Below are 13,875 nucleotides of genomic sequence, written 5' to 3'. Positions count from 1 at the left end.
ACAGGTTTATCAACAGAGGTCCTCAGCCTCACAGCCACATTCCCATCTTCATGAAAATGGCTTTCCTCCTGACTGTTAGTTCAGCCAGATGTGTGCATGGACTATAGGGCAGAGCTTCCATAAAGAGAAAATCTCCTGGAGAAGACATCCAACGTTTCTCCACATGATGGCCTCTGGTTTTTGGATTAGCCTATCTACCTGAATGTTTTCATTTGAACAGAGTGGTTCAAATTCTGTCCAGTTTCTCAAAGACTCAAGGATAGCTATTTGTCACGTCAGAGGATACCCGAAAATGTATCGGGCTATAAAGCCAATGTGATTAGCAAAAGAAATGTGCTTGTATATTCAATAAGGATTTCTTCTACTTCAAAAGTTTTTGTCTGGAAGTCTTTGCACCGTATTTCTCTTGTTTAAGAATAAAAGTAATTTGCGAATAATTGTTCTATACATTGGTGTATACATGCAGTATGCATGGTCTGTATGCATCCTTGCACTGAACTCTTAAGAAAATGAGAAAGCTGGACTGAGGCCTTCATACCTTCAGTTCTGTCTGAAAGCAATAATCCATATGTCCATTCCTATTGTAAATGCCTGTATACCCTGTTATCCAAGGCTGAAGAACTTTTCCGTTCTGCAGTACCTGTAGTGACTTGCTCTTATCTGCTTGGGAATTAGTAGCCTGGAAATACACAACTATCCACAGGTGGGCTGTATGCACAACCTTCCACTTCAAGATAGAAAAAGAAGTTACTTTGACCACATGCATTTTTATTTTATTTCTGCCTTGCCCTCTCATTCAGCATCTCCTGTTCTTGAGATGAAGTGACATTGAGACTTCCTGCTCAGTGTTGCTCTGAATATGAGGGAACACAAAGTGTGAGCGCACCTGTGGGTAAAAAGTATTGGCCTTGTCTCAACTGAAGTGTGTGAAGGAAGTATGAAGGAAGTATGAATATGCACTAGCTGGACTTCCATTCAGACTATACATCTCAAAGAACTTGGGTTACTGGAAAAGAGTGTCTGAAGTGTAGGAGGCTCCAGTGTTCTCCTAGGAGCTTTCAGAGCTTTTGCTAGCCAAAATGCTCTAGACATGCACCGGTAAAGAGTGGTAAAAAGCACTGAACAGCTCAAGCATGAGCTACTGTCTCTGAATTTTCTGGAGATTCTTGTGCAGCAACCAAAAGACCTGTGAAGAGGTGCATCAGAGAAAGGGAGGTTTGCATCCCATATGGAAAATACTGCATTTTGACTGAATTTGGCAGAAGACGCCTTCTTGTTTTGAGACTTGGCATTAACTCAGCGCAAGGGAGTCGTTATTTTTTTCTCATGCTCCTAGTCAGAATTAATTGGTGTTTTAAATAAACCACAATTTATTTCTCAGTTGAAAATGATTATAAAACATGTGGTTGTCAAAAGGTCACAACTTTGTCAGCATTAAGTGCAGTTTTATCTGCAATAACATTTGTTTATGTAAGAAAGCTATCCTTATTTCTTATTTTTATCAAATAGATTAAATCCCAAGAATAGCTGCACTCTGATATAGTGTTGGGCTTTCCAGAGATAAGTGTAGAAATGAGGTCGTGTCCTCTTTTTTTAATTACAATTGTTATTTATTCCTGCAACACAGGAAAAAGTTACAATTCTAATCAGCTAAAATCCATACTTAGGAAGTCAGAATAATTAAAGGCAGTGGAAAAACTCTTTGATAACTATTTTTCAAAGGAAACTATCTGCACTATCAGAGCAATAGACTCAGTGAATTATGAGACAGGGCACTGTGGAGGCACGGGAAAGTTGCTTATGAGATGCTTCTTTTATTTGACTCTCCTATTTTCCGTTTTCTTTTAAAACTAGAAGCACAGTCATGAAATACTTTGCGATCTTTAACTGTAGTGAAACAAAACTGTATAATATTGCTGGAATGTAGGCACTTGCTGAGTTAATCCTGTACCCACAGCAGCTTTGCTCTGTTTCCTCTTGGGAAGAAAAGACTTCAGGTGAAGACAATGCCAGTGTCCTGTTCTTGAAATACTTGATTACTTCGTATCTAGTTTGTATCCTGCAACTTGCCCTGCTATGTGTCAGTCAGCATGTTTATCCTATGCATGTCAAGACACTAGGGCAGAGTCTACAGCCCTGAGGCTTGGTGCTGGGAACGTGGTGTATAGGCAGGTGGGAGACAGACCCTGCGTGCCCTGACTTTGGGGCTAGATTTATGGCTTGGGTGCAGCACTGTGCAAAAGCAGCTATTCAGCTTTGTGACCAAGCAGCTAAGCCTGTGAAATGGCTGTATTGCATCACATGAACTGCCTCTGAAAAAGCAACCATTCGCACAGCAGTACACACAGTGTGGTCCCTGTCCTACAAGCCTCCTGTCCACGTGGTTGTTTTGTGAGTAGTCTCTGCAGGCATGTCTTGCCTGGTGTGACACACCAGCTATGCTTGGGTTTGCCCATGCTCTGGGGGATGTCTGAGTCGGGTCACTTCCGTCTCAGGGATCTCTGTGCAGTGGTCTAAACATGTCCAAAGATGCATATTGCAAACTACAAATTTGCATTAGTAGGCTTTTTTTGTGTCTGTCTTCTAAATGTACAACTGCTTGGATTTTCTTGTTAGTAGTACTACTGTAACACCACAGTCACCATTAAAGTAAGGGAGAGATTAGTATAAAGGTCCGTTATTAGGCTTTCATTAGAGATGCAGATGGCGCCTATTAGACAAGCTGGCTAAGAATGAATGAGACAAGCTGGCTAAGAATAAATGACAGAAACTCAAATTTTTAAAGCTCTCTAAAAATACAAGGAGTTTGATGATAAGATGAAAAAAATTAAAAACATGCTGAAGTGTAATAAACAATTTCACACACACACAGTTACTAAATGACTTTGTAGCTTCCAGTTGCTATGTTAGTATCAAAGTATCACTATTAAAAGTTTCATTAGTTTTTACATCATCTAATTGTTCATTACATTTTTATTTCAGATGTTGATGAATGCCTTCAAGACAGTGATATTTGCCTTGGAGGAAACTGCATAAATACTGACGGGTCTTACAAATGCACTTGTCCAGATGGTTTCCAGCAGATAGCAAATAGGGGATGTCAAGGTATGAAATAGCTATAAAAAATACATGGTTCATTATTATAAATGTGCAATTTTGTAAGCATAACTTATGATAGTCACAGATCATGCTAAGGAAGAGAAACTAATTTATCATTGGTAGTACTTTCTTACTCTTCTCACATAATATTGCTCTCTGTAAATATATGCTAAGAAATTATTTCTGCTGAGACTGAATCTCAGCCGTCATAACTTGAAAGAGAATCTCTATTAGAACTAACAGAGATACAGTGCTACAGTTTCCTAAATCCTGGGAGCGTTTGTTTTGATAATACCTTCTGTATTTGTGAATCAGTGATGTAACAGAGCGATATAGCTAGTGTCAAGTCACACAAGATAAACCTCTCTCACCTCTAAAACACTTGCAGTGCTTTGTGGAGGATGGGTGAGGAGGAAAAGAATGTGTTATCTGAGGCTGAGTCAGCATTGCCAAACCCAGAAAAACACTTCCCAGCTTTTGGAGAGATCTGAATGATCCCAGCTCCATGTTGGCGCAACACCCAGGCAAGCCTCAGGACTACCTTTTGCCATCTGTTTTTCTGAGATGAGAACCATGGTATTAGGGCTGGAAAGTGATAGTGTGTTCGTGCTCTAAATGACTGGAGGACCAGGAGACTGGACTTTGCTTTGGCTGCTCTCTTATGCACAGTTTAGGCTTGAGCTGGGAGACTGTATTCCAGCTGATTTATATTGAAGATCTTATGCAACCAACAGTAAACTCCCTGTAAAAGTTCTGTGTATTATATGTGAATTTTTTCTAATTGAGAAAATGTTGCATTCAACATAGAGAAATGCTGTATTAGTCCTGGCTTTAGCAGATGAAAGAGAATTGATCACAAGCTATAAATCAATGCCAGCTTTGATATCACTCTGTTCTCTTTGCTCCATTATGTGTAGTAGTAGTAGTATATAGGCTTCATGTTTTACATGGATAAATATAACAAAACTGAAAGCACTTATGAGTCAACTAAAGGACAGATGGTATAGACAGTATTTTTAACAGAAAAATGTGAATGAAAATTGGAAATCATTTCAGGTAAGAGCACCACGCTTCAGAAAGAAGACCACCAACATTGAAAAATAACAACCTGCTCTAGAGGGGAGTGAAACTGGTTAAGAAATAGCCAGATCAATATCTAAACAGATGGAAGAAATGAAAATTTGATACAATGAATACTGACAAGTTAGAATAGCAAAGAACTGAGCACAGTAAAAGAACATAAAGGGAGATCTTTGGCTAGCAGAATTAAGTATGGTTGGACTTTTTTTACTGTGTTGACTACTTGTTAAGCTATTACAGGATGCAATAGTATATTTTTTACTTGTCAAAGATGGGAATCTTCAATATATTTTCTTGTCCTGTGTTTTGTACAGGACAAAACTAGCCATACTTGTATTATAAATGATGACTCCTTTACATTTCAACACTACCTTCGAAATATTGTAAACTGAGACATTTTTAAATGACTGGAAGTTGGTTCTATCAGAGTTCTGTAACAGCAAGAAAAAACATAAAATTTTTGAGAGAATTTACCTGCAGAGATTAGGGGCATGGTAAAAGACACAGATAATAGGCCACTAGTGTAGAGTGGTCTTGATCACATGGTATACTGGATATGAGCAAAAATACACGTTTCAATATATCCAATTCTATATTGAAGAAGGAATCTCAGTCATGCTTGTAGGATAGTGGACTTCCTTCTGGGACACAATCACTGAGGATTTAGGGGTCAGAGACAGTCAGCTAAACGTGAGCTTCCAGTGCAACCCTGTGGCCAGTAGGACTAATGCACTCCCCAGAAGAGTGAAAAATCAGAATATCCAGCAGGAGTAAGCAAGGTTTGTTAACCTCTGTTTTACACTGATACAACTGCTCTTGGCACATTGTTGTATACTGACGTTCTGGTGCCTACAATTCAAAATGGATGCTGATCAGCTGAGGAGAGTCAGAGATGAACCCAAAAAAGCTGATGGCCTGGGGGGGAAAAGGACTGAATGCTTTTAAACTGTTTATTTTGTTGAAGAAAAAAATGAGGTGACTTGATCATAGCCTTATCACTTTCAAACAAAACTGTGATTGAAAGTAGAGAGCTATTGAATTAAACTGGCAAATTTATCACAGAATGCGGTGTCTGCAAGTTGAATCTGGTCTAGGCTAGAAATCAGGAATATGCATTTTGGTAAGGGGCAAAGTTGAAAAGAGTCCAAAACATTAGAAAGTATGCAGTTTTCTCTTTCAGATGAATTATACTCTATTTTCCTAGCATTGTTAATTTTGTTTTCCTGTCTTTTAATACATCATTCTACCTTGCGTAATCAGCTGGTTTGGTTACCAGTATTTTTCTGCCAGTTTTAAGAAACTGAGAGTGTGGGTCCTGAGAAGGTACCGTACTGTCTTTGTCATTGCTGATCTCCAACCTTACCTGACTTCCAGAGAGCTTCAGGAAGTATGTCATTGGTCTGCATTTACTATGAATTCAGAGAAAACTTTATACATGTAGGTGTTGTGTGAAGCACAGTGCACTGACTTTTGCCTGTGCACCTCATACAGATACTACCCCTCACTGAGCTGCCTCTGTTCTTTCCACATATGTGCCATGACTTCAGGACACTGGCCTAGAAGGTTTACACACAGGACAGAATCAGTCTGTATCTAAAGAAAATTTTATATGGATGTCATGGGCCTTGAAATGATGGTATTGAAATCATGATTTCCTTAGTCTATCAAAATTATTGTCTACTTTGATGCATTTTCTATGGCTGTAACAACGGCCAAAATCTAAGCAACAAAAGACACAGTTAAGAATAAGAAATTCTAGTATCTGTCATGATGGATGAATGAGCCACACATGTAAGTTTTGTTTGTAAATTTGTGTTTGATCTCAGCATGGTACTGAAAAAGTCTTAATAGGTTTTTGTAAAGCAAAATATAAAAGTGCAATTACAATGTGAAAGATAAATCATGTGAAAGTGGTACCTCATTAACGAATGAATGCATTCCTTAAGTTCTGATGGCAGGTTTTGTTGTTGAGACATCAATTAGAAAGAAATCCTTGTTTTACAGATTCACAAGTTTGAAAGGCAGTGTTTGAAAAAGGCTTTCTAAGTTAAAAAAAACCAACAAACCAGCAATGATGACAGACTTTTATACGGCAACCTTTTGGGACCATTCCCATTCCCCATCAGCAAAAAAGAGCATTCGGCTTTAAATTACATAAAATGATCCTACTGGGAAAGATGCAACTCCAGACCTGCTGGTAGCACATGGAGCCAGATGCACAAGTTGACTGGCATGCAGCAATCAAAAAGCAGTGAGATGTCTGAGAATTCCCCTAATGCAGGAGAAATGTTGGCTAGTATGGAGCTCATACTGATATCTCACAAATCACTCTCACTGCAGAGAGTGATATAGTGAGAGTATGATGCAGCAGAACACGATGCCTATACAGAGTTTAAGAATGATCCCAGAAGATTTGGTTACTCTGGAAAATGAGCCCCATTTGCACAGCTATTGAGGTAGCTGGTGGAAATAAAAGCTGCTTTTAAGACTAATTGAACTTAGGCTTAATATTAAGGGTATGATGATTTGCAAAGCTATTAATGTCTCTGTGTTTTCAGATATTAATGAGTGTGAGAGATCTGAGCTCTGTTCACCTCACGGGGAGTGTCTAAACACGGATGGTTCCTACCAGTGCATATGTGAGCGGGGCTTTTCTGTGTCTGCAGATGGCCGAACATGTGAAGGTGAGTCAAGTCACAATAATGCATTCCCATTTATTTGCTGTTATTAGTTGGGTGAGAAAAGTAGTCATTTTGGGTCTAATACCCCAAAACCACTATTAACTCAGCAAGCTGCCACCTAAGGGCCCTTTGTTCTTTTTTCTTGTAAATGCACGGGGTGCTATGGAGCTGTTTGAATCATAAGAAGTATAACAGGAAATGTACAAAATTGGCAATGTAATGGAGGTAATGTTTGTTGCAAGCTGTGGTTTACTTCTCTTGATTTTTTTAATGATTTTGCTATCTTAACATTGGATTATATTTTTTTGAGCAAAAGAAATTAGTGAAAAAGAAGGAATACTAAGCTAACTATTGCAAACAATGGCAAAGGAGGGAATGATACTTTTATGTTAATATATATGAAACCAGTGGATATTTGTAATAATATGAAAATCTGTTCATAGATGGGAAATTATTTCTATCTTATAGCAAGGGTGGAAGGAATAAATATACATAAAATGCACATAAAGTGAATCTGAAACTCAGGCTTCTGATAAGTTTCAGTGGGTAAGACCTTCCTGCCATAAATATTTAGGATTATTTAATTTAAAGCTTCTTAAGTGCAATAGCAGCAAGCCTGAGTTGCCTGAATGTTCTCATTGCTTTGTGCAAGACAACAGAACCTAGCTTGTCGAGACTTTTTTTTTTTAAAAAAGATGCAGATGAAGCATCGATACAACAGCAGTAACTCCAGTGAGAAATTGTAGTAAAATGCTATCTATGATAGAACCTCAGGCATTTTGAAATGGCAGAAATGGAGGAAATAGCAGTAATGAGATCTTTACGGTGCTAAAGCGAGCTTATTCTTCCTAAGTGTATGCAGGTATGCTTATACAGGTATTTTTCATATAAGGTTATAAAAGCTGCTCCAGTAACAGCACTGGTGAGAAACATCAACCAGGAGCTTAGAATTTAGGGGTGCAACTAGGGTTTTTGTTTGCTTATAGCATGAGAATATATCCTGTTGCTAATGGAATGGACACGCTAACAGGAGAGCTAGTGATGCTGCTCTCCTGCACTGAATTTAAAACAGGACATTTGTGCTCAATGATGCCAAGAAGATATGTGGCTTTGTGTAGTCAGTGATGCTGACAGAAAACAAAAATTCCCCTAACTGAATGAAGAATGGCTGTTCTTATGGATGAGAGGACTGTTCAAAACAAGAAGCCTTGTGGGAAAAGTTCAGAAGAGGAAAAAATCATGTGGTAGTAGTTGCCAGGATGCATGCAGAGAGGCAGCACTGGGCAGATGATAACTCAGTGTTAAAAGCTTTGAGTAGTGGATCTCAAGCACCCAAGAAGCAAGCAAGCTGTTCTCTGTCCCAAATTATAGGCCAGTAAACCCATATGTGATTGGTTTTCATGGGCCAGCTCTTCTCATCGTCACTTAGGGATAGTGAAAAGGTTCTTCCTTCAGTGGAGGAGGTGTATTGAAACTGCTGTCTGACTGTTGCATTTGCTCCCCGTACTTTTACCAGAGGAAAAACACCATTACAGCATTATTATTTGAGCTGGCATGTAACCTGCCATATAGTTAGTAATATAATATCTAATGAAATGCAATACACTACTGGCAAGAATATTGTTATGCTGATGTAAGGGAATAAGTGCTGTATATTTAGATACAGCATGACATCAAACATACTATTTGTGTTTTAATTATTATTGATAAAAATCCTGCAGTATTTTTGGTGCTTTTCCCTCTCTAAACATTTACTTTACTTTGTAATCATGGCATAAGTTGAAAGAAACAGTCTCTTACTGCCAAGAGAAAAGCCTGGTCAAGTAGGCTAGAGAGAGCAAATCTGAATAACTCCAGTGACTGATGGACAAGGCAGTAGTTTGTGATTTCAAGTAATGGGGATAATTCGAAAGCATGCTCATCAACTCTTTTGGCAGCATGTATACATTTCACCCAGTGTTTAGGAAGGATATGGTTAAATTATCTTCAATTTCTCTGCAAGAAAAGTAGTAGCAGGTGTTTTGCCTCACTGTTGAGCATAGCTAAAAAAAAAAGTGGTCAGAGAAGAATGCAGCCTGCTTTTAGAAACCAAACACTTTATTCCAAAGTTAGAAGAATGCTTAGTAACCTTGTGAAAGCAAACTCTCAGAAATTGAAAAAGGCAGAACTGAATACAAACATAACTTAAAAAAAAGTCAGTGGCATCTAATTTTAGGGGATGTACCAGAAACAATGAGCCCTGCTGTCTGGATCTCTGACAGTTAATAACGTAGCACAGTTCCCAGGGAAGGGTTACCATCACGTAAGATGAAGTAGTACAAAGCTAATCTCCATTAGAACAAAAAAGCCAAACTTCTACTGAATAGAAAAAGATGAAATCACAAGATCTTATATCCAGGATTGTGAGTAGTTTTGGAACTTTTTAATGAAGAATAAAACAAGTACAAAACCAGTTGAGCGTGCTTCACAAGTAATTGGTGGTGTGTATGGAATACACATCAGACTTTATATTCAGCACTTGGAAAAGTATTTTAATAACTTGGCGAAGCAAGGGTACTTCTAGTCTTCTGAAGCAGCAGCACTCCTTTTCTACCACAATTAGTTTCTCCATTCTGTCATTTTAATAAAAACAATTCTAGAGTTGAAAAACTCATTTAAAGGGAGCACTGATGGCGTCAGTGTTAATATTTATAGTGGTGTCAGCTTCATGCGAAAAGGCAGGACAAAACAAAAGGATCAGAAACAAAAGGAACATGTGACATTCCAGGTACAGGATGTGGCTTCCAGCCGCAGGAGCTACTGTTCTTTACACTAGGTGCCTCTGTGAATTTACTTCTAGTTAAGTGAGTGAGAATAACTGTTTATACCATCAGAGAAAGAACCTGAGGAAATTTTGCTGGATTCAGATGCCTCTCTGTACCTGGGGAGCAGATTTTCCATATCTCCAGACTGTTTTTGTATGAGTTTGACTCGGTTTTTTGAAAAGTCAGAAACAACAACAGCATAAAACATTTAAGAACCCCATGTGGTTCAGTTCTGGTATGGAGTTTTTGTGGCCATTGGCCAAAGTAAACTGAACAGCTGTGGAGACTATGTCTTCTTCCAAGGTGTAGACAAACTTTTGTTGTAGCGGTGACATTCCACTGCCGCCTGGCCCCAGGCTCAGCAGTTTGGCTGTGCCAGGCTCTCTGAACAGGAGGCTCTTGGAGTGCTCCCTAGCTCCCTGTTGAGCTCTCTAGGGTTCCTGTAAAGGCAGTGTTTTACCCAGTTGGCTGCTAGTCAACTGTGTTGGCAAAAACTCAAGTCAGAGGTTCTCTGATGCTTAAGTCAATACCCTGCCCCAAGCGCCTCTTCTGTCTCCATGTCCAACCCCATATGTCTCTCAGTGGCTCCCTCGCTTTCCATCTTTCTGCTCCAAGCCCCAAGCTTCACTGTCTGCCTTAACAGGCACACCAAAAAAACTTACTCTCCGACCTCTGCTTCTTCCTTTCCCCTCACATACTGTCTTGTATCCTGTGCTCCTTTCCTTGTCCATTGAATAAGTCACCCATCTGAGCCTTTTGGATGCTTGCACAGAGCATCCACAGGTCATTCTGTGATTAAAGAACAATTTACAAATCTGTACACAAAGATGCTACATTGTCCATCATTTAAGATGACTGCATACCTAAGAAGTCTGAAAGTCAGGGAAACAAAGAGCAAAGCTGTGAACAGTGCATAACTGCTACTTCTGCCACCGAAGACATTTTAAGAGAGTAGATGTTTCCTGTAACTGCACATCACAACCATAATTCTGCCCATATGTAGGGAAGACAAGACAGCTTTAGGAAAAGGGTATGGTAAATCTAGGACTCCTTTTGGAGCAGAGTTACATCTGTTACCATGGAGTAAATTTTATGCAGTAGACAATGTCACAGCTTCACCAAATCTCTGGTTAAATACTGAAGAAAGCAAGCTCAGGCTTCTGCCGAACATAGATTCAAGTATGCGTCTCCAGTGTGGGCCCCTGTGAGCTACCTCCTTATTTCACAAGGAGTGAAATAAGCCTTCCAGCCTTCTCACATTTGCTGACAGAGATGTTTTAGGGCATCAACTACTTCTTACCTGGACACTGGCTAGACAAGTACGAACATAAAGGGGAAAACAAGAATCTCTTTCTTACCCACATCATTGCAATGTTGGAATGACCATCCAGCATCATTGCCTCTAGAAAGGCTGAAGTCTTTATTCAAATATTCGTTTTTCTAATTTTCTCATGACAGTGATTTTTATGTATGGGTCTTATTGGGCAGCCCTGGAAGTCTCACAATCAGAGCTCTGTTCCCCTAAGCACTGTACAGAACTGTCCTAGGAAACAGTTCCTCTTCCAGACACTTTGCCATGTAAGTACATTTCAGTGAGATTTAAATATCACGCCTGAGGTTAAGTATGCCTTCATCTTGTTCAGGTTGGCAGAAAATGGAAACATGCTGTTGAGCTGAATAGGAGTGCACTTGAGTGCACACATGTTTTGCCTTTCTTTAGATCCTGATGTTGTTAGATCAAAGGAGTTTTGATTAAAGCAGGCAGCACTGAGTCATGGATTCTAAACCAGGTTGTAATTACAGAGAACTGCTTTAGTCACTGTATAGACGTAGCATATATTCGTTTCATAGTTAGGTTTTCCCCTTGCTTTGTCTCCATATAGCAAGAGAATCACCGATTACAAGCCTCATGCTTTACAGGGTGATTAAAGAAACAAATGCCCTTTCCGGCTGTAAAACAGAAGTCCTCTGAGTGAGCTGTCTAGACAAGGAAAAATATTTGGTTCTTGGACCTTCTCTGTAATTTCTCATACACTGAAAAAGTGTTCAGACTGTGTACTTTTAAAAAACAAAACCATCTTCTGTGGCTCTATTATATACTAAATTAGGACACGTGCTACAATCACAAGTTTTGTTTCTGCAGCTTTTTAGTCAATGACCTTAGTTTACCTTTGGAGAACCAGCTGCATGATCCATTCCCCTATATGTTTCCTTTAACATTTAGCTGTTAAGTAAGAGAAATACTGTAATTTAGGTAATTCTAAAATCCACAGTTTTAGTTTCTTCTGTCTAGACTTTTAACAGAGTAACTGTCTTGTGGCTCAGGAACTTCTGTTGTTGAACTATAGTTGGCCACTGAAAATACAAACAGTGCATTATTGTCTGTTGTGTTAAATTCCTGGCTGTCAATCCACCATTGTTTACTCATTTTGAATTCCTTTTCTTAATTTTTCTTAACAGGGTTTTCTGAATAAGAGATAGAGTATTCAGATTTTTTTGACCAAAACTCTGATGATCACATGAGACTAAATATTAAAATAAGATATGTTATGCAGGTATAGTGCACAGCAGCAAGAGGGAGGGACCAGAAAAACACAACTTTAAAGAATTTGTATCTTCTTTCTCCCAGTAACTCCATATGCATCTTTTTATAATTCTGTCATTACCGTGACTGGAGAAGGAAAGGGTATCAAAGGTAATACTTCACCTTTCACCTTTGACAGTGCCTTTAATACGTATATGTTGCTTACTCTTGTTATTGAATTAATTCTACTAGGGAGGGTTTGTGATAGATTTCAAAAAGTTCAGCATGCAGAAACCACCCAAATTTTCATATTCAGTTCCTTAAAAATAATCATATTAGCTATTGTATTCTTTGCCAAATACAAATAACCCTTTCTAAGATAAATTCCTTCAATATCTTTCTTTTGTTTAATAAATCAAGATATAAAGACCATTAAAACCTTTATTGGCAAAACAACAAAACAAATAAATTACTCTGCCAGTTCCATCTGCAAGTACTTTTTTTATAATTATCAGTTATACTCATGTGTCTCCTAGATTTCGGTGTACGTAGTATATACGGGTTTTGCATAAATTTTGTATTTTAACTGAAGGTTGTTAACCAGTGGATCAGTTCAGTAGGAGAAGAGGTGATTTTTCCATCACTTAAACATCCTAAAGTGAAATGAGGTGCCTTTTTGAAAAAGATGTTAAAATTTCACAATTTACTCGATTGGTACAGAAATTGCTACAGACAGTTTTTTAACCTGTTTAAGAGGTTGTGGATAGTCTCTTCTGGCCTTAAAAATCTATACGCTATTCTAAACCTGTTCAAACCCCAACCACAGCACATAGGAAAAGCTGGTTTTCAAGACCCCAAAAAAGCCTCTCCCTGAGGCAGAAGCATGTGTGGATGAATTTGAGCACTTTGGCAGCAAGAGGGCAGCACAACAGGTAACCTGTGTGGATGGTAATGATGGTGCTGTTCAAATTTGGATAGCTTGGGGAGCTGTGACCACGTGGTTCAAAGACCAAGAATCCCCTTTCAGCTGAGTGTAAGACACAATTTAAAAATAAAAATGTCCTTGCTCGGTGAGCGCTGTCAGGAGAAGAATGAGGTGCATCTTTGCTGACTTTTCTAGGCCTTTGTTTGACACAGCTGTGAAGAGCTGGAGGAGTGGACAGGACTACGTTTGAGCCCCCCTCTGTCCTTTCAGAAAGACACCAAGCAGCAGTGCTGCTCGCCTGTTCAAAGAAGCCCTCTCTCTGTGGCAATGCAGGATTCAGTCCCACCAGCTCTTTAGTTCAGTGAGTGCCTAAGGCCTTCACTGGAGGTAGAATGATGGTAGGCTCCATCGCATGAAGGTCTACTCTAATGTGCAGAATTGATGATAGTAGCTAGTACCCAGATAAAAACTAATGGCTTTATTCACTATTTAAAATGTAACTACCCCTAAGGCACAGTGCAGAAGGTAATTCTAAGCGGACAGCAATATTACGTAACAGTCATAATGGTTTCTAGGGAAGAAATATAGCAATAATTTCTCTGCTTCAAACTGCAGAGGAATTTAGAAGGCAGAAAGTACTAATCCTAGTATCCTGGCAGGTTCCCCGTTCCATTTAATGTTCTTCCTCCTGAAAAACACACCATGACATCTTTAATGACCACAGATGGTCAGGGCCTTGGGTTTAGGTCTTACTTTGTGTGA

At 39.0% G+C, this 13,875-nt stretch overlaps 1 protein-coding gene across 7 annotated transcripts in view; it reads left to right on the top strand.

The window, feature by feature from the left end:
* Positions 1-13,875, top strand: part of LTBP1 (latent transforming growth factor beta binding protein 1) — a 205,301-nt gene that overhangs the window by 156,054 nt on the left and 35,372 nt on the right. For all 7 annotated transcript variants that reach the window (XM_059835783.1, XM_059835788.1, XM_059835789.1 and 4 more), the window contains 2 exons: positions 2,983-3,105; positions 6,738-6,863. In XM_059835783.1, coding sequence (XP_059691766.1) covers positions 2,983-3,105; positions 6,738-6,863 — 249 coding nt within the window. The remainder of the gene's footprint in view (positions 1-2,982; positions 3,106-6,737; positions 6,864-13,875) is intronic.

The sequence above is a fragment of the Gavia stellata genome, chromosome 2 (assembly GCF_030936135.1).
Source record: "Gavia stellata isolate bGavSte3 chromosome 2, bGavSte3.hap2, whole genome shotgun sequence".
Classification (NCBI taxonomy): Eukaryota; Metazoa; Chordata; class Aves; order Gaviiformes; family Gaviidae; genus Gavia; species Gavia stellata.
Note: the sequence above shows the minus strand (reverse complement) of the source record. Positions and strands in the feature narration are given on the sequence as shown.